Source organism: Fusarium coffeatum (genome assembly GCF_003316985.1).
Source record: "Fusarium coffeatum strain FIESC_28 chromosome Unknown BRIP53273_contig_332, whole genome shotgun sequence".
NCBI classification, from domain to species: Eukaryota; Fungi; Ascomycota; class Sordariomycetes; order Hypocreales; family Nectriaceae; genus Fusarium; species Fusarium coffeatum.
Window position 1 is genome coordinate 44,357 of NW_022158121.1, and position 19,987 is coordinate 64,343.

Sequence of the window (19,987 nt, forward strand, 5' to 3'; positions counted from 1 at the left end):
TCTTGAATCTTGGTGATGAGTTGGCTTGGTTGCGATGACCCCGCTCCGGCAAACTACCCGTGAAAGTGCGAGATCGATATCGTCAAGTTGGCGGTAGCTCTGGAGTTGCAAGTAAAGCTGTAAGGGTCGAATGGTCAAAGGAGGATAGAGGAAATCCCTCGTCCAACATGGACTCAAGTGCCCAACACCATCTTATGAGTGTCTCCAGGCAATTGTGAGTTTGAGCCGTCTCAGTTCGGCCTTGCGACCAAGCCTATGGCATCTCAGCATCGATCCATTTTCATCCGGAGTCACCTGGCACTTAGCGGGTTGTGGCGGGAGGCTTGAGTCTAGGCTCACTGAGCTGGGCGACACATGTCCATGGATATTGGCCAAAACCCTTTGTAGCATTCCAGTCTTGGTCGGCGAAGACAGACCGCCCGCGCCTCGCGAATTGTTCACAAAGGAAAACGCAAAAGTCTGTTGCTCACAAACAATTGAGGATGGATAAATAGATGGACATCTCAAAACATCTTCTGCATCTGGACGTGGCGAGCTGAACTGCCTGCACAGACAAATGCCAGTAAGCATCATAATTGTAAAACCATGCGGCCACTGTTAGACTGCTATACACCAAGATAAACCACCTTAGGTCCTAAGGTAGCTACTGCTTTTGGTGGTCCAACTGCCACAGATACAATGATCGTCCAAAGATCAACACCGGGCACGAGGTAAATAACATAACGCCATCATCTTCAAGGTCAGCTCTTTCACAACTCACCGCAATGTTCTGGATTCCCCAAGACATCGTCTTTTCCGCATCTTGCTTGTTCGTTGAACCAACTTGGACTTGGCATGGCCTATTTAGTGCTTAGACCAAAAGCTTCGTCCGGGACGGGCAAGGCTGTCATCAATAGACGCGGGACTACCCATTTGGCTTGTGGCAGTAAGATCGTCAGGACATTGCCATGATGCTGTAAGGTTTCCCGATTACCGGGAATGAATGACCTCGTAGCATCTCAAGCCTTTGCTGACAAAACCTTTGCAAGGTAGAACGCCTGTGCACCAACGTGACCATAAGGCCTCTCTGGTCGGAATGTTGTCGTAATAGATAGCAAGAACATAATACAAAGTGGTCCCGTTTTGGTCTGTGTATGGTCGGAAGTCGTTATTCAACATATCATTGAAAGTCGTAGCTCTATACAAAACTGCCCAGACGCCTGAAAAAAGCCCCTCGTCTAGTTGTTGTTCTCTCACAAAAATTCTCCATGAAGCCATTAATCGTCTTCATCATCCTTGCCCTGATAGTTTCCAAGTAAGATATCGTCGACTCCAAGGCCTGTGGAGTTGTTCCTCAACCATTCTGTCTCAACACGGAGGAATATCCACACCCAGCGACGGAATACCTCAAGGAACTCGATGAGGAAGATGCCTCCTTCCAGATCGCTGAACTTATCTAGACGGCTGCTAAGCTTCATTGACCATGTGCATCTCAACATCAAGTCCATGCCAATAACGAGGTAGTAGAGATTGGGGTTCCGAAAGACCAACCGATCTCGCAGTCCAAATGGATGAGTAGGGGATTCGCGGTCTTGTCTCGAGGAGAAGAGAGTCATATCCCAATCCTTGGCCACGTCCCAGTAGAAAGAGTAGAGAGAATTGATGAGCACAGCAACAAGCCAGGCCTTGTGGAGGGCTGCTTTGGATTCGGGATCCTCAACTGATCTTTGCCAAGCACTGGTGATGAGAACGGGGAATGCCGTCGAATACTTCAGCGCGTTAGCCAGATGCTGGCCTCCCCATCCTGTGGACTCTTTGTACGGAGCTCGTCGAACACGAAAATACTCGATCAAACACTGGCGAAATCGTATCAAACTTGGCACTCCCATGATAAAAGGGACGAGAACTATCCCACCGCAGTTGCGGTCAGGACGTTGCGTAGAGGACCCTTGAGCCGTGAAGAACATGCATAGAGTAATGAAGAGGTCCCCAAAGACCTTGGCGTATGAAGTGAGAACATCAGCCAGTAGGATGTCTCCAAATTTTCCATCTTGAGGTTCAGCAAGTCCACCTATGCTCACACGCCGCAGTGTAGCCAAAAACCGTCTTCTTCCACCACTAGGAAGGTTTCTTAGAGGAACCACGAACATCGCAATTAGAGCTGTGAGGTATGCCAACGGCATCCAGCCAAACGCAATCACACGCTCAGGTATACCCCATGTACACAACCAGAAGAGAGATATCGAGAATGCGAACAATGTCGAGAGGACAATCGCCAGGCGGTACGTTGAGCCATGGTGCGGTATGTGTTGCGGCGAGGCTCGTCCAGGATATCGAATTAGCTGAGGAACGTCGACGTTGAATGAATAAAGGCAGTGAAGGTTCAATCCCCAGCCCCAAACAGCTTCCTGACAGTTAGCAATGGATAAGACGTTTGGAATAAGGTTTCCAGGCTCACCTAACGTTGCGATAAAGCCGACACGGTAAGGTAAAGGGAAAGCCAAGCTGAAAGAGTCAAGCCCTGGATCGACAGCCGGATCACCGTCCATTGTCACGAATCGCCATCGAGCGAAGATCACAAAGGAGTCAGAGTAGGCAAAAGTGCTCAGAAGATGATATAGAAATATTGTACAAGAGTATCAAAGGAAGGATTGCAAGACAAAGTTCATGAGGTCTTGCGACAGTCCAAGCTGTCCTCTACTGTAGCTGAGATTAACACAGACGGATCCACATTCTTTTTTTCAGGGGTGTTATGCAACTTCTACCGATAAATGTCAGTTCTTATCTTATCTGAAGAAGTTTTATCTTATCTCACCGAATCATGCCGCCACGATCACCGCCACAGATCGCAACAGCCACATAGCTGACATAAGGCGCGCGGCTAAGATAATTCCGAAAAGGTCCACATGTATCTGAGCGCCTCACAGTTGGACCCACTCGCCCACCTTACCACCCATCACCTTACTGTCTCCATGCTATTCCCACGTTGCTTTTTGGAGCCATGCTTGGTCCCTGTCCTGTTGGTCTGTTGAACGATCAGCGCTTGGCAACGTCAAAAAGGTCCTAAACGACATAACGACATGCCAATATGGCAAACAAACTGACAGGTTTGCCGACGCTCGGGGCATTCCGACCTGTTCTTCGCCTACTCTACCTACATGATCCTATCTCAAGTCAATAACAGGATCAAAAAAGATGCAAACAAACATGGCAAGGGCTGGGAGATTGATCTACGGCGCTAGAATCCAAGTCGAGCTACAGCCGCACCTCTTGTCAGGCCGTTGAAACAAGCCCTCTGGACCTTTCCGCGTCTGCACGACTGCATGTCTTTCCTTGACGCTAGTGCTCCAACCCAAAGGCCCTGGCCTGGTCCGGCCACAAGCGTTCCTCACCGCAGATCTAGGGGTTAAATCCGGCCTGCTACCATTCGCTAGCCCGACTTTTTGGAACTGAGAGAAGGCGGCGGGACAATGGCTCCCCTTGCTCCGGCAGAACACGTCTCCATCGAGGTACGGATACAGTGCAAGCTTGCGACTTGCTTTTGTCACTTCTCCCTTATCGCTGGTAGGCTGGGCCTGGCGCATTGCGCTATCGACTGATGGTCCAGCTCCAGCCAAGGCCCGTTGGAGATTCACTAGGAGAAAAATTCTTTGCAATCATGGAATCATCCCCGGTCTAGCGGACTTGCAGCCAATGAAGATCCTGGTCCAGCAGCATACCTGCAGAGTGGCAGCAAGCTTGGTGAGGGGGAATCGTATTTGCTGATTTGATTTGGTTCAATTCGGGAGACGAGTTTATGCAAATCAGAAACAGGTTCACATCGCATCCGCTTCCGCATTCTTAAGTGTCCGGTGTCCCTCATCCCAAGCTCTTTAAGGGATGGAATGATTTTATTACAAGGCTGAAAAAAGTATGTGGCATTGGACGATTCGATTAGCTTGGCTCTACACCCCATTAATGGGCCCAATACGCCACTGTCACCTATAACTGACAATGACACAATAGCTTCCGGCTCTTTATTGACGGACCCTGCAAAGGTGAGCGCAGACTCAGCTTTCCACACCTGCGCTCCTGATGTATGCCGATAGACCCCGTCCGCCCTCCTTGGAGGGCGTGAAGTAAAACGAGGTGTGGCTCAAATGCACAGAAGTGAACCCTGGCGGAGGCAATCTTCCTGGCTCAGGTACCAAAAATTCGGCGGCTCAATCGGCTGCCGACTTGAAGCCCCCCATATAGATTACCCAACCCTCTGTCTGACAGTTGGAGAACCCAACTTGGGTTCTTCATGGCATAAATGGATCCCTTATTATCCGAACCCAGACCTAGAAGTCTTGTTGTATTTCCGTACATCATGAACACTCCACAGTCTTCAACTTTCGCCGCCGCCGAGTTTATTACTGAAAACCCCGGAAAACCAGTTCCACAGAAGCCTGTTCGACGGAGAGGCCTGAATGACCAAATAAGATGGGTTAGGGCGTGGATGGCCAAGTTGCCCCAAGGAGACGAGGACTGGGATAACAACAGACCTTCAACACCGGAAGACATTTCACAGTTGCATGCTCGTTTAACAATCTCTCACGTTGGGTCACGCAGAAATATGGACTGGCACACTCTCCTCGATGCTTACGCCGCTGCCTCGTCTGGATTTGAACCAGGAAGAGAGACTCAGACACATTGCATGGTCATGGTCGCGTTATGTCACGTTGCTCATAGCCAAGGTTTAACGACGGACGAGGTTATGACAGCCATGGCAAAATGCGTTAGTGGAGGGAGTGATACACTTAGATCCAAGCGATTCGCATTGCCAAAATGTGTACAGATTGGAGACGAGCTCGCTGAAGTATTAGGGCCACGGGCATACGAGCTCCCATTAAGAGGTAAGCTTTCATGCCCCCGAATCGAAGCAAGGCCCTTTTTCCTTACCATGCTATCTAGTGAGCGCCTATTTCACCTTTGGTCAACATTTTACCGCCGAATGCTTCGACATACTGCGCAGGGAATCTGCGGTTGCCCATCGCCCGAGAAACAATCTGCCCTCAGAGGCCCTCAGAATCCCAAATCTCGTTTACGATGTTTGTGACGGGAAAGTTAGGTAAACAGCGTGGTTATATTACTATAGAAGCTCTCGAACTGACACAATGAACAGTTTAGAACAGATAGAAAGGGCCCTGGAGCCGGGTCAGGCGAAAGCGAAGGCGAAGGCGAAATCGAGGTCTAAGTCGAAGACGAGTATGAGACCATCAACGACAAGATCGACAGGCAGCCCGGAAAGCATCAAATGGAGCATCAGCTATAGTGCGGATACGGAACATGACATGATACACATCATGAAATAGGAGTCGTGGCTGGAAACGCAGTCTATTCTGGCTCCAGATGGAGGGGGATATAAAGAAACCTAATGTGCCCTCCCTGAGCTTTCAGCCCTGTCTCTCGGAGGTGAAGAGCGAAGGATGATTCCCATGTCTCCTGCAGCGAAGACGTCCTGTCTCTTGAGATGAGCTCGACATCGTACCTTGCGTTTCCGAGAGCCACTACAAGCGCTGTATACCCTTTTAGCAACGTTGAAGTGTTGCCCTTCTCCAAACGGAAAGCCTGAGGGCTAATCTCAGGCATTTTAATGTCCTTAACGACCATCCCGAAACTCCTTGCCCATATCTGGAGGTCCTCGGCCTAGCAAATATTAATATATATCCAAGTAATAGAATATTTTTTACTTTTTCAATGAATCATTTAGAAAACAACCAAAGAAAAGACAAAAACAAAATTGAGGGTGTAGTGTATACCATATCGCGTAAAAGAGCCTCACATAGCAGCCCGCATGATTTGGGTAAGCCGTAAGTCAATAACCCTTCTCTCGTCTCGACAGGAAAAAGTGTCAAAACTTCTGTTGTTGCGTCTTGCTGTAGAGCCTGAACATGAGGACTCAAAGCCACCATCCTATACATAGGAGTTGACATCCTGAAATACTTTCATCGCATAGGTGAGTTGTGTGCCGCCAAGGGGAGATTTGAAGACCTACGGTACAAGAAAAACACCACAGCTACCGAATCCAAAGCTAACAGACCAGCAGGCAAAAGACAAAGCTACGTTAGGCAGCTATAATTGACACGAGGATGCCTCAGGCTTCTCGGCAGATCAGATCGTCCGCGTATGGTGCTTAATGCTTCCGTCGTGAGTTCCTATGCGATGGTAAACCTGGCTCTAGGTGCCGTCGGAGAAAAGAGACAACATGTACTGTAGGTATCTTGCATCTGCTTCGCTTCTCTACTGAGTATGCACTCTTATGCTTCTTGGCGGGTCTACATATAGAACAAAGGATCTTGGACTATCTTGCTACTAAACACTCCTCTCTTTGCTATAACCACACCACACCAGGTCTTGCCGAAAGTCGGAAGAGGCCAGGTCCAGGTCCAGATCCAGGTCAGGACAAGGTTAGTCCAGTCCAGTCCAGTCCAGCCCATCCCGGCCGTTGAGTGACGGATCGTTTACTTCACAACGAAATACGATGACTGCATATGCCGCCGCTAGTTTCGAATTTAGTCAAGTTAACTCACATCAACTAGCAATCACCAAGTTTTACTACTGCTCAGGTCTCATGTTTGCGTGCTCCTTCAGCTGCAAGCCCGTAATTAGTTGGCGGAGACTGTGCTAGGATGGGATTTGTGTGGATGAGGCGAAACCAGGCCAGGACAGGTCAAGTCAAGTCAATCAAGTCAGGACAGGTCAAGTAAGGCGAGAGAACGAGACGAGGCGTGCGTAGATAGTACGGAGTTGCAAGTTTTGAGCACGTTTCCACTGACCAGGCTCTGCCTGTTAATCCTCGATGCAACATGGCTGGGTATCTTGGTCTAGATCTACGATGCCTGAAGATCGTTTTAGTTCGCATTCTAGAAGCAACGTCAAAACGTTTTCTTATTTACGGTATAGTACTGTACGGTAGCGACAGCCTTGCCACGTTTTCTCTCCAGATTACAGCCCTCTAGTTCCGGTCCTGGATCGGATGGTTTGTCACTGACTAGGTACAGTAGGTACAGTAAACTAGCTGTGCCTAGATACTAAACCGCTAGTAGAGTCTCATCAGTAGAGACAGATGCAATGTGATGTGATGCTAGCTCGCAAGCTTGTCCAAGTTGGTTAGAGTGAGTAATTTCTCCCATGAGAGGTTTCGGTTTCGGTTTCGACCGCCTCGGCTGTATTCTGGGCTGGCTTAACTTGAATTGAATTGTCATGAATCTTGCCACGGAGATTAGTTAGATCAATACTGATCCACTCATTACGAAAATGAAGCAAGAGATCGAGTCGTGGACTTGGCTCGGTAAAGGATCTCGATATTAACTGGTGTGGTTTGATAGTGTCTCGCCCTGACTCGCAACTTCCATGTCTCCGAGGGATCCATCCTGGCTGGCTCTTTGAGGGTCCTGAGTCTTGAGTCTTGAGATCGATAGAATTGTTCCTTGGTCTAAATAATTACCATAAACGGAAGAATCTAACAAGTCATACCTTGCTACTTTAATGATTTAGATGAAGCCTGTTGACCGGAGCCGCAGACTTCCGCTCACCAATATGACTAGGCATTCGAAGGATGATTACTACTGCGCTGCGATTACCTATTTTGAAGGTTAGAGCCTGGTCGCAAATGACGTAAATTGTCTTGAAGCATGGGTTACATACTGTACAGTATAGGTAGAGAATCAAGATGATGTGAAGTCTGGTTACAAGCAGATAATATCCATCCATATCCATCAACTAGGTATGTCATTGAATAAGTGATGCGTCCTGACTCTTGTTGCCATCCGAGCACTAAGTAATCCAATCAGTTCGAGTTTTGGTGTCAGTATTATCCGAGGCAACAAACCGAGGTTGAATGATTCGCGGCCGAAAGGGCTTGGCATTGTTAAAAACTTCCTGAGTAAACAGAAAATGGGAAGCTTCCGCTGATCAATTCCGCTTCTTGTTAGTGAAGCTTCCAATACATAAATTATCCGTGCCAGTTCCCACATCGTCTCTGCAACCCCCACAGGCGATCTACGAAGCTAACAAGCTTCCATACCATTTCCACATCATGCCAAGCGTGCCAGAAGCAGGGCTGAATCGGTTGGTTGGTGGCAGAATTTGGCCTCGTCATCGGCTATCGAGCTTAATCCCTTTTGTTTTTCCAGGGTCTCTTCTCTCTGTCTGTGCGCTCCGCTGCAGTGCAGCCGTAAGCCGTAGCCCGTAGCCGCTGTAACAGTGCACTGTACCTACCCATCATACCCGACTGTACTCTGGGTACCTAGGGTACCTACAGCGGGCAGGTATCCGCAGTGGCCCAGCACGCAGCAGCAGAAGCCCGGAGCGATCCAGTAGCGTAGCAGTGAAAGGTACCGGGCCGACGAGACTTGTTATCACACCTAAACAGTTAGGACCCTTTTGTTTCTTTGGTGGGCACTTTCCTTGGAACTGATATTAGATCCTTACTGAATATTGATAAAAGAAACTGGAAAGAGGATAATTTAGAGTTGGACAGGCAGGAGCGGGCCGTGCCCCTTCTGCAGTGCAGTGTGCAGCGGGAAGCGCAACGCAGGACAGCGCAGCGCGCAGGTAGCCCAGAGCACGTACAGAGCAGGGCAACCTATGGAGGTCCTAACAGTCCGGCGGCGTCTCGAGCAGGTGCTCACTGCAGCTCAGATCATTAAACCCGGTCTATTCACAGAGGTAAGGAAGGTGCATGCGAGCCACTTAACCAGGGAGGACCAAGTCATTAGCATTGGCCCGGATTATGCCCGGAGTGTCTACCAGGGACAGTACTGGTCCATCCATCGAACCCCAACCACTACCGTCAAGCACCTACCTCTGTCGTTTATCGAAGCCTCGGATATTAGTAACAGCTTCTTACAAACTTGGAAAGTAAGAGAGAATGCAAAGAATAAATAATATAATATGCTATCCTATCTGGTTAGAAGTAACACAAGAGCAGGCGGGCAGTTCCTATCTAAGCATAGCTTCATCGTATCAGATCATGTCATGAGATTCTAGACAAATGCCAAGATTTGTTGGCAACCCCAAATATGATTCAGCCTAATTTAATAACCTACATACGGCAGTCCCTGTAGACTACCTAGACCAAGGTGCAGGCGGTTTCAGAGCAACACACAACCCAACCCAACCTATCTACGGATACCCAACACCAGGAATGGGCGTGTAACTCGGTCGTCACATTCCACGCACAGAGCCATTATTTATTCCAGCTCAATATTCAGTTTTGTCTTGAGTAGTGCCTAATAGTCGATGGTGACGGTTATATCGGTAATAAATTGTGGCTCTTGGCATCGGAATGTTTACTTGATTGTCCATGCCCTGATGGGGCATCTTCACGGATGAATATGTAATCAGTAACCTAAGAATAGGTAGCAGATCTCGCCTCGGTAGCGAGTACAACCCAACATGGCAACCAGGATGACAAGGTACCCAGGTAGTCTAAGGGTTGCACAGCATATCTTTAAAACCAGTGGTTGGCTGATTATACGCAATCGTAAGTTTACCAAGGAAAACACCACACAAGGACAAAGAATTCTTTGAGAAACAGTTGCATAGTGGATAACCCCAGCCAACACGCAATATTAATTAGTAACGATTACGTCCTCCAAGACTGATAAACCAGAGTTACTGTATCTGTGCAGTTGAAGGCGTGGGCGTAAAGATTTCACATATCTTCTTGGTACCTAGGCGAACAGCCGGGACAACCAATTCATCGGTAAATGTTCCCACGCATAATAATGGAATATTTTATTATGGACGAGCATGTGAATATTCCTCACCAGCGAATGCATGAAGAATGAAACGGTAACATACATCTTATTGCCTTTTGCAGATCTTTGTGCGCAGAGGCACAGCTCTTAGGTTGCACTCATCCTTTGATGATGAGGCAGTGACATCGGAGATGGGCATCAAAGATGCATACCTAGACAACCTCTGAAAAGACTGATGTACCATACACAAATCAACAAACCAACAAAATCGCCTGTATTGACTTGATTGGACGGTGCGTATTCCCCCCCTTCTCTCAAATCTGCTGCGAAGATACAGTACGGAGGATAATCGGCAGTGAACAGAGAAGGAGAAGCATCTCAGATATCGAGACAGCCAATCAACAGGTCCATCACTTCAACGGAATGGCGGACAACCTCATGTGAGTCTCTAGTAGATGATGAGTTCATATCAATTGTCTTTGACCCATTTGATATTCATATTCTAGACCACTGGATGCCTCAGGCTCCAATTCCCCCGTACCATGCATATTCAGCTGTCCTGTAAGCGCCTCCTTCAGGAGGTACTATTGAACCAACTGTATATGGATCTTTTGTATCAGAAATGCGCCACTTGAACCTTCTTCTTCCAATAGATGTTGGGTTGAGAATCGGTTTCCTTTTGATCAATACAAAGTGCGCTGAACATACTATATAAGAAGGAAATCGAGTTTATGGCAGGTGGAGCAAATTCATCTCGATCTTGGAGAAGATGAATGTCGAATCACGATATAAGAACACTGATATCCCAGAGCTCACAAGAACTTATTTAGTCTCGTTCGCACGTATCGTTGACTATAAAGCTCTTGTCAGTCGCCAATTCTCGCATTCAGCTCTTGAACTACAACGACACGTTAACGCGCCCCGTGTACCAAATGTGGTATGCATCCATCATCCATAGTGAGGAGGCGCTGTCCGCAGTGACAGTCAGCCAATGTGCATGTGCAGGTGCAGTCTCTTCAGTGATCGGTTTCAGGGGTTGATAGCGAACACAGCCGGTTTGTCGCTTGGGTTTGGGTGGGACGCTGATCGCCTGTGAACGAGTCTCCCTTTACCCCAAGTTTTCAGCTGTCTCTTTCCGTACCTATTTTGAAGACATTGAATTGATATTTGTTTTCTTTCATCACGTATAGCATCGCGCATGTCAGTTCAGTTGTCTTTGTTCTCAAGGTTTACCGTACCTCTGTTTAGTGCTTACTTCTAGCCATACCATTCCTTTTTCCACTGCCAAAAAAGACCCGCCATCGTCACGTCTCAGCCCAAGGAAGCCTCAGCCACACTCCCAAAGAAGTCCAGGCACAACCAACCAATTCGATTCTAAGATCTACAGCCGCAAACGCAACGCCCACGACTCAACTTCCTCCTTTTATTGTCTCGTGTCTTCTTAACAAGCCTCGCTGCGATTCATCAACCCGATTGATATGCTCGCTGGTTTCCCTCCGTAGAGCGACAAAGCGTCATGGACGCGTCGGCAACCGACATCCGTCGCCCGAGTATCGAGAAGATGCCCATTTCTCCAACTCCGCCTTTCGATAACCTGCCCGACGAGATCATCGAACAGTAAGTAGCTCTTGGGCTTATTGACAGGCTTGTACCTCAGCTCCATTTGCGCGCACTGACAACTGATTCAATATCATCGATTGTCAAAGCACCGGTCCTCATCTCCTATCCTATTATCATGTGCTAACGCTCCCGCCTCACAACCAGGATACTTCGACTCGCCGATCCCAACGGTTTCGCGTCCCTTATACTCCTCAACCGCAAATGGAGAGCCGTTTCTCAACGCGCTCATCTCTATCGTGACCAGTTATCGGCATGTCCTTCATACTCAGCCAGCCACCCCACCATTCCTCCTTTCGACGATGACAAACTTCCTGAGTTGCGGCGGCTTTTCGCCCGCGAGGTTAAAAGAAACTTATTCGAAGCATACCTAAGACCCAAGGAAACAACTTTCAAGCTTATCTCTACGTCCATCAGTTCTTCGTCATGCCCCGGAGGCGAGGGTATGCAGTACAGCACATCTCCGAAGGGGCACCATCTCCTAGCCTACAACTCGGGTAGGATTTATGTGATTGATCTGAGAGGAAATGCTCTCGAAGTGAAGAGGGAATTTAAAATCCTTCGTCGGCCTGTTGCAGCTTGCATCAACGACAAAGGCACTCTATTAGCTGTTTTATCTACTGAGATGCAGGTTGACCTCTATGACTTATTGCAAAATCCACCAAAAAGAGCACAGTCTATAATTCTTGATAACACTCCTCGAACGATTGCACTTTCCCCATGCGGGTCGGTTTTGGCGGCGGCATATGAAGGAGGCATTGAGGTATCGTCCTTGCGACCAGATGCCTTGGCTACCGACCGGAGAGCTGTCAAATGCGATGCCGTCGACGCCCTATCTTTTTCATTTGACGGAACTCAAATTCTTGGAACTACGATGCATTCCTCGCCACCCAGCACTGTCATCATTACAGCGCCGTACTACGACCCCGGCCCTCACATGTCCGAAGACAACTTGAGCCCTCTATGGACGACATCGATTCTGTTTCCCAACACCAGCCGAGACTGCAGCCATGCTGTTCTGCTTCAGGACGGACACGAAGAGGAAGCGAGTTGGACTTTCACCTACGATCGAAGTTTTGAGACATTCCGCGCCGTTCGAATCGATGATCTTAGAAATGGGACGACATACTTTACAGGACCTGTACCGAGTGCATCTTCGCAAGCCAGCCTTATCCCATCAACGCTTCCTGCTACGACATATCGAGGTGAATTAGTGTCAGCCGGGTTCCAAGGGAAGGAGGTCTGGATTTATGGCGTGCCCGAGGATTTGGATGCGGTACCAGACAGCTCGTCGTTGTCAAATGATGGTTCATCATCTGGCCTTGGACGACAAAACAGCGATCGCAGTGCTACATCGCGACGGGCGTCTACTCGAGCTAGAGATACCGAAGGTGGTCGGGTGCCGAAATGGCAGATCTTGTGCGACAAGCTAAGGAACACCTTCATTTCCGGCTTCAAAGTTGCTGAGCTTGCAGATGTCAAGACAGTGAAATGGGTTGCAGATTACGGTAACTCTTCGGTCCAAGAACGACTGGTGATCACCGCAAGAGGGGTTGGCGCACCACGATTGGTTACCGAGGAGGAAGATATGGATTTTGTAGACGGTGGTCGTGTTACACTCTTGGACTTTGACTACGGCATTGTCAACGGAACCAAGTCGGAGGTGACTATCGAAGTTGGCACCGATCACCCCGAGATATTGGAAGAAGAGCAACGTGATCTTGCGACCGAAGTCGCCATTGTTCGACGGAGGACCGTTGCTCAAAGACGAGGTGGTCGTGGTGGGTCTTCTTTACTTCGAGCTGCTACATCTGCTTCACGACCTCGTGCCACTCTTAAAGTTCCGGAGGTATCGAGTGTTGCACGAGTAACACAGAGCGAGCACAACGACGACGACGATGATGACCCTTTACTTCCTCGAAGAATTGGCCGGCTTCCCCCAACTCAATCCACAGCGCGGCGGGATGTCGAGCCTGATAGTCCTGATGATGAAGATGTACTATCGATAGAGCAAATGGAGGCATTGGATGCTCCATATGCACATGCCAGTCCTCGTTCACAGACAACGCTTCGTCGTGCTGCGACTGCTGCCGCCGTAGACAGATCCCTCCATCCTCGGACGGCAGATGGGCGGCGCATCGAATATCGTCGTGCTGATGGTCGAAGAGAACATCCTCACGAGAGTGATGCCGATAACTGGGTACCTCCTCCACCCCCTTACCAGAAGGATGATCCGGGTCCAGATCTGCCAGCCTTTATGCGTGGTCCATCTGTTGCACCAATCGCACTCGGGGGCGCATCTTCTCCGGCCCCTGTTCCTATACCTCCTGTGCCGGCTCTACCACCTCATATAGCAACTGGCTCTAGCTCCGCTCAATTTGCCGACTCGAAGGGCGAGAACCATACGAACACTACGTCTCAGAGGCCGCTAGTTCAGCATACAGTGAGCGATTCGAATGCGCTGAGTCGACCTCTGGGCGTCGATAGTACCCAAACGAGCGTGAACCCACCGGCAACACAAGATGAGGATGTTGATCTCTACGACGCAACTCCCCCTGGTTCCCCGCGACAGACGGCGGCCCAGCCTACAGTAGAGACTTCTGAGGCGAGAGCACGACAGGCTTCAGTTTCATCAGCTGTCTCTGCCATAACATCTACATCCAGGGCTGCTCCTGCCAACACCACAAATGAAGATCCTTCGCCATCGCCACTGCACACGCCACTACATACCGATATTTCAGCTCATGACCACTTTGGTCCAGGTCCTCGATTGCCAGCAGTCAACGTGGAGCCTGCGCTATCGGCTGCATCTGTGGCCCAGCCTGAGCCAGACTTAGCGCCCAGGGTCAGGCGCTTATCAAACGCTCAGACTTGGCCCCGGGTTACAGGCCCTGGGCCTGATCAGATCACTAACCCAGCAGATGAGTTTCCGTTCCCGATGTCTGCACCTGCCGAACCACCTACGGATGAGTCGATGTCGGGTCTGCCCCCTCTGCCTAGTTCGAGTCAACTTGCAAGCTTGAGCAAAAGAGTCAGTCAGGGTAACCCCAGACGCTTCTCCGGGGGATTCCAGGTCCCAAGACGACCTGTCGGAAGTTTCGATGGTAGTGCATATATATCGAACTCCATGCCTGACTCCCTGTCAGCACGCTCATCAAATCCTAGTCATCTTGAGCCCGATCAACCTCTTATTATTAGTACTCCTAGAGGTGTATCAGGAGCATTTGACTCGCCAAGCCGTCAAACATCTGGGCGGAGGAATGAACCTCCTTTATTGGCCCCGATTCCTCGACATCCACGTCCGGTCCCTGGGTCTAACCAGCGGCCGACTGTGGAGCGTCTCGAGACGATCTACAGTATTGCCTCTTCCCACGGAGGCAACCCACCGGTACTTCCACTGCCCAATGCCAATGGGCAAGTACCTGCCTGGCTGAATGCTCCTCCGGTACCTGTGACAAGAACTTCACCGACAGTGAACCGCCGGCCAAGCCGCGCTGAACGAAGTGCCGCTAAGAACATCAAGGATGCTAAGAAACGCGGCTGGTCAGCCAAGCCCAAGAAAAAGAAAAAGAAGGGAACAGATGCTGCGAGCAGTGCCGGCTGGACAGACATATCAACCGGCTCTGGAGAAAAGGAAAAGGACAAAGACAAGGAAAGGAAATGCATCGTCATGTAAAGACAGTTGCATGCACAAATTGGCTATATTACAAGAGGAGGATAAGAAGATAATAGCCAGGTAATGGCGTCATATATGCGGATTTCGGATGCTTGATACTTGGTTACGCACACACACATACCCAATCGTTACTTGTTTTCTTTATTTTACTTTGTTCTCTCTGTCCGCACTCTAGTACTCGTGGACTTTTATCTTTTCACTCTGCGTTTACTCGATATCGTGTGGTAGGATGGCATAGCGTGTTCTGTTATAGTTTAGGATTTGAGAGCAAAAACGGCGAACGGGACGTGCTCTATAGCAGAAAAGAGAAGAACAAAGGGTCTGGATCTCGGGATTATTTGCATTCGCGTTCATATTTACCCCTATATAATCAAAGATATACACATTTTTGGACTTCTGACATCGGTAGTTGTGACATACATTTTACTTCACCCGAGTGCAGCTCAACAATATGAATGAATATTCGCATACCATTTCAAACTAATCTTCGTTTTTCAAAGTCTTTTAACAAAGAATAGCCAATATTAAAACAAAAATCCGGGGTATAAACGACAGCTACTCCATCCCATTTATGCAACCGCAACGCCAGAGTCATTTCCAGCGTGTTATCTATGTACGTAACAAGACGACTCCATCATGCACAGCATATGGCGTTGTCTGAGTTCTCTATTAGTGAGAGAGGTGATCTCTATATGACATTTAAGGAAAAGTGTTGGAGGGAATGTGTTTAGATCCTGGGTGTTGTTCCAGGGACATAAGGCTTTCCTCTGCGCACAGCGCCGAGATCAGCCTCGTCCATGAGATCTGTAAAAGTGGTTGCTCGTGTCAGAGGACGAGGCTTAACAATAGTGCTTGGGTCTGCGAAGACGTCGATGTTCTCTGTGCTTGGCTCACGTTGGAGTTCGGGGGTAGATGGCTGACGATAGCCATACGAAGAAGCCTTCATGGCCCGAATGGGTGGTAGACGAACGTTACCATGGCGAAGAGACTCTTCGTTGTCCGCAGAACTGGGTTGAGCGTTGGGTGATGGGTTAGGTGAGTCGAAGGGATTGGGTATAGAGATGCGAATGCGAGGAGGAGCGTGGAGGCGATTGCTAGCGTTGGAAACTTGACGTGCAGGGACAGGCACGATACTTGTACGCTGGGTAGAAGGAGTCTTGAGAATGAAGTCGGCGCGGTAGGAGTTTGGTTGGCTGATGGGTTCAGAGATGATGTTTCCAAAGGAGGCGTCGCTGTTGGCTCGACGGCCGTTACCATAGATGTGGCTGCCTTTTTCTGAACCAGCTGCTTCACGTTTGTTTTGACGACGGACGTAGAGGAAGATGACGATGGCGATGACGAGGAGTATGATGCAGCCTCCCACTACACCACCGACAATGGACGTTGTAGCAGGGCCTGAGTTATCAGACTTGGACTCATTATCTTCATCATCATTGGAGTCTGAGCTCTTGTCAGACCCAGCTCCAACTGCCTCTGTTGGCTCAGCACTCGCTGACGGTGCAGCACTGATAGAGATAGTCTCGATTTCCCCAGTAGCAGTGGTTACTGCACTGGGCACAGGAGTAGAAGTCTCGTTGGGAAGCTCGGCACCCTTTGGGATATCAGATTGATCCTTGTCGATAACGCACTGGTCGTCCTCGCATGAGTATCCGAAAGGACAGCACTTCTTGCCGCATTTTTCAAGTGCAAGATTGAATACTATCGTCTTGACTGGTGCGTTTGGGAATTCTTTTTGGTCTTGACCTCGGATATCGCAGGTAATGGGTTGAATGACATTGCAGGTTTGACCCTTGGGGCAACACACTGCTGTGGTCTTGCCGGCGAGGAGTTTGCACGAGTTGCCGTTCGGACAGCAAAAGTTGGCGATATCGCTATTGCATGAAGTCTGGTCGGCGTCGCAAGTGTCTTCCCGAGCGAAGATACGAGTAGCAGGGAGGGCAGAGGCGGTAGAGGCGCAGAGAGTTGTGAGGAGCAGAACCCGTAAGGGCGCAGGAAGTCTAGCCAAAACCATCATCTGGCGTTGTTGGTTATGTAAGTCAAGTCAGGTTAGGTTGATGTTGTTGGTAGTTGCAGTTGATATTGCAGCGGATATTATTGTTGTTGGTTGTGGATTATAACATGCAGAGTGAAAGAGGAAGAAGTTTGTCAAGTCAAACACAACCAGCGCGTGTGACCAAGATGTAGTGGATGAAACAGCTGAACAATGGTTCTTTTTGTTTGATTGTTTCTGGTAGAGCAGTTGAAGTGAGGAACTAGAACAGTAGATACAGAGGAGAGAACAAGTAAAAGAAGGAGAACAAGGGTAGACAAAGGCAGACCAGGCCAGGCCATGAGGTCACTTTCACCAACTCATTACAATGAATGACCTTGTTCTCCATTGCCGCCTTGTCTGTTGAGGACCATCTCGACCCATTCAATCACGATATTTCAGGCTCAATTGTCGCATGGGCGGTTGCATACCAGATGTCGAGAGCCAGTCAGAGGACCCTGTTGCTAGACACGCGCTGGGAGGGATGAGGCTGTGTCCATAGAATCAGACCTGGAATAGAAACTACTAGACAGTAGAAAAAGGAAAATGGGTCTATCTTTGCCAGATTGTTTGACGATAGTGTTGCCATGGTCGAGACAATTGGTCTAAGTGAAGTCAAAGGTTGTGGTTGGCTTGAGTCTCAGAAGTTGTTAAGCGCGCGGCGAAGAGGGACGGCGATTGGTTGAGGAATAAGTAGGTGACCGCTAGAGGCCAGTGAATTGTTAGCGGTGGGGGGACTTGTCTCAGGCGCTGAACATGGTAGCCAAGCGCTGGCAATGGGCGCGTAGTATTCTAGACTTGGGTCGAGATCCAATGAAATGCTTCAAACGATAATTACTAAGTATACCTACTGTCTAAGTTAATGAACAGGTTGAGCGTAACCCAATGTCGATTCCCTAGCTACAGCCCAATCCATTATATTTTGCCAGTCGTAGCAAGAATGACTCTTTGCGTTCCCCAAGATGAATTGTGATCCATCCGTATCCTTGAAGACATGCATAGCAGCAGGACTAAGATCAGGTCGGCATTGAAGACTCTGTCGAATATGGTTCATGCAGTGATAAAGATGGTCCTTTTCAGCAGCGTCAATAGAACTTTGCGGACGTTCGTATCTCGTGTTCATGTTCATCTCTCCGTAGTAGTCTTTATCAAATTGCTTCCTGACCATGTTGAGACAATGAAGATTATGGAATACGTCGAGTGCGCCGTGGTATTGACCAGTCATTGGGTGCCTGTCATTTGGTGAGAATGATAGAGCTGGGTTCATTGCTATTTCTTCTTCGCTGACGGCGGGATATTGGTAGTGAAGAAGCTTCTCCCATGCTGCATCGATTGCAGGACTTGGAGGACCAAAGTATAGTGGTAGCGAAGGGTTCATCTCTCGGTAGACTTTGTGGCTGGTGGTATTGTATTGGAGAAGATCATCAAAGTTGATGGTCTTGAGCTTGAGCGGCACCGCTTCTCTCGAAACTGTAGATATTTAGTTATGATCCCATCGTACCTATATCATATACACCAACGTACCAAAGTCTGCAGGATATCTGTTACTTTCGCATCTCTCAAGTAGATCCTTGGTCCCGTACCAAGTTCCTGATACTGCAGCGATCCAAACAACATTCGACGCTATCAAAAGCATCACCAAGAATGTCTTTGTGCATGTTTCTTTTCGTTTGTTCTTTCGGGGTTGTTCGGAAATAAGTCCAATACTAGCTTCGTTATTATACTCATCGTCGCTGGAACGGCCTTCTTTTGGGTCTTGGTTATAAGTCATTATCACTGAAGAATATTTTGAATCAATTGACTAACTCATCTATCAAGGATTACTGGGTTTTCCCCAGAACTTGTAGTTGTTCATTGTTGAGGGCCGTGTTATCCGGTGTCGAGCGCCGTTGACGTCGTCTCCAACTCTAACTTCAGTAGGTGCCCAAAATATCTTTGGAGTTGACGATATCGGTCACTTGTTTTGTCATCAACGTTGGAACCGTTGGACTAAAAAGTCAACTAAAACCGTTCAACTACGTCAAAGGTAACTGACTATCTGACCGCGGGCTGCCTCTCTTCACCGTTACTTGTTTGATGGTTGATCAAACAACTATTGATACCAAGATATCACGTGTAAATTATATATTAAGATTGTCAAGCAAACAAAGACCAATCATGAAACAAACGCCGTTGATCTTCCCAGTCACGAGAACAAAGCCTCAATGCGTTGTTCTTTAGGTGTTCCCCATAGACCCTCAAGACCCCTACAAGTCGGATGACTCACCTGTACCCATGGATATAGAGCTCTATAACCGCTGTATTATTCCTCCCCCCAATCCCCATCGTCTTTATATCCGTAGCTCGACCTATAGTTATCACCCATGTCTCGTCTCTTATTCGCTTTTCTGCCCTCGTTAAAAACTCATCATCCCTGTCGCTTTCGCTTTCTCCTCTCACGCGCAGAAACACATCTTGCAAATCCAGATTCGCCTAGACCAAGTTAGACCTCGGCAGAGGCAAAAATGTACACGTCTATCTGATCCCCTGTGAAATCTCCTCTCCTCTTAGACTAAAATTCTGCCTTGGGGGGCGTGTAAGTCACCAGAGCCAATTGCTTCACGCACTGTCTTGAAGCCCTGGACAAGCAACGCATTCGCCTCTTTCTCGCTCTTTTTACTGCATGCAATATTATATTCGTAAATACGTGTTCAGTTTCTATCTAGCTATACTGCTGCCCTCTGTGCTGCGTTGCTGTGCTGGTCCCTCTCTGTGTTGCTCGCTACAATGCACTGCGACAACCCTTCGGCTACTGGGCACGACGGGACGGTTAAGATACTGCATATGCATCAAGCTTCGTGAAAATGAGGCTTCATAGATAACCAAGTTGTTTCCTCATGATATATATAGGAAGGTAATGAATTGTACTCGTACTGCATTTGCATAGCATGGCATGGCATGGCATGGCATGGCATTGCA

At 48.6% G+C, this 19,987-nt stretch overlaps 5 protein-coding genes across 5 annotated transcripts; 2 read left to right on the forward strand and 3 right to left on the reverse strand.

Moving 5' to 3' along the window:
• Nucleotides 1-1,256: 1,256 nt before the first annotated feature.
• FIESC28_10806 (uncharacterized protein) lies at nt 1,257-2,528 on the reverse strand (the record flags this gene model as incomplete). The annotated part of the gene is made up of 1 exon (XM_031164936.1): nt 1,257-2,528. The coding sequence occupies one exon, from the start codon at nt 2,526-2,528 to the stop codon at nt 1,257-1,259; it is 1,272 nt and encodes a 423-aa protein (XP_031011012.1).
• Nucleotides 2,529-4,330: 1,802 nt separating this feature from the next.
• On the forward strand, nt 4,331-5,197 carry FIESC28_10807 (uncharacterized protein; the record flags this gene model as incomplete). The annotated part of the gene is made up of 3 exons (XM_031164937.1): nt 4,331-4,856; nt 4,915-5,071; nt 5,131-5,197. 3 exons carry the CDS (start codon nt 4,331-4,333, stop codon nt 5,195-5,197), a joined length of 750 nt encoding a protein of 249 aa, XP_031011013.1.
• Nucleotides 5,198-11,223: 6,026 nt separating this feature from the next.
• FIESC28_10808 (uncharacterized protein) lies at nt 11,224-15,000 on the forward strand (the record flags this gene model as incomplete). Its single annotated transcript, XM_031164938.1, has 2 exons — nt 11,224-11,324; nt 11,472-15,000. The coding sequence occupies 2 exons, from the start codon at nt 11,224-11,226 to the stop codon at nt 14,998-15,000; spliced, it is 3,630 nt and encodes a 1,209-aa protein (XP_031011014.1).
• Nucleotides 15,001-15,727: 727 nt separating this feature from the next.
• On the reverse strand, nt 15,728-17,011 carry FIESC28_10809 (uncharacterized protein; the record flags this gene model as incomplete). The annotated part of the gene is made up of 1 exon (XM_031164939.1): nt 15,728-17,011. The coding sequence occupies one exon, from the start codon at nt 17,009-17,011 to the stop codon at nt 15,728-15,730; it is 1,284 nt and encodes a 427-aa protein (XP_031011015.1).
• An 877-nt stretch (nt 17,012-17,888) lies between these two features.
• FIESC28_10810 (uncharacterized protein) lies at nt 17,889-18,800 on the reverse strand (the record flags this gene model as incomplete). Its single annotated transcript, XM_031164940.1, has 2 exons — nt 17,889-18,499; nt 18,554-18,800. The coding sequence occupies 2 exons, from the start codon at nt 18,798-18,800 to the stop codon at nt 17,889-17,891; spliced, it is 858 nt and encodes a 285-aa protein (XP_031011016.1).
• Nucleotides 18,801-19,987: the final 1,187 nt, after the last annotated feature.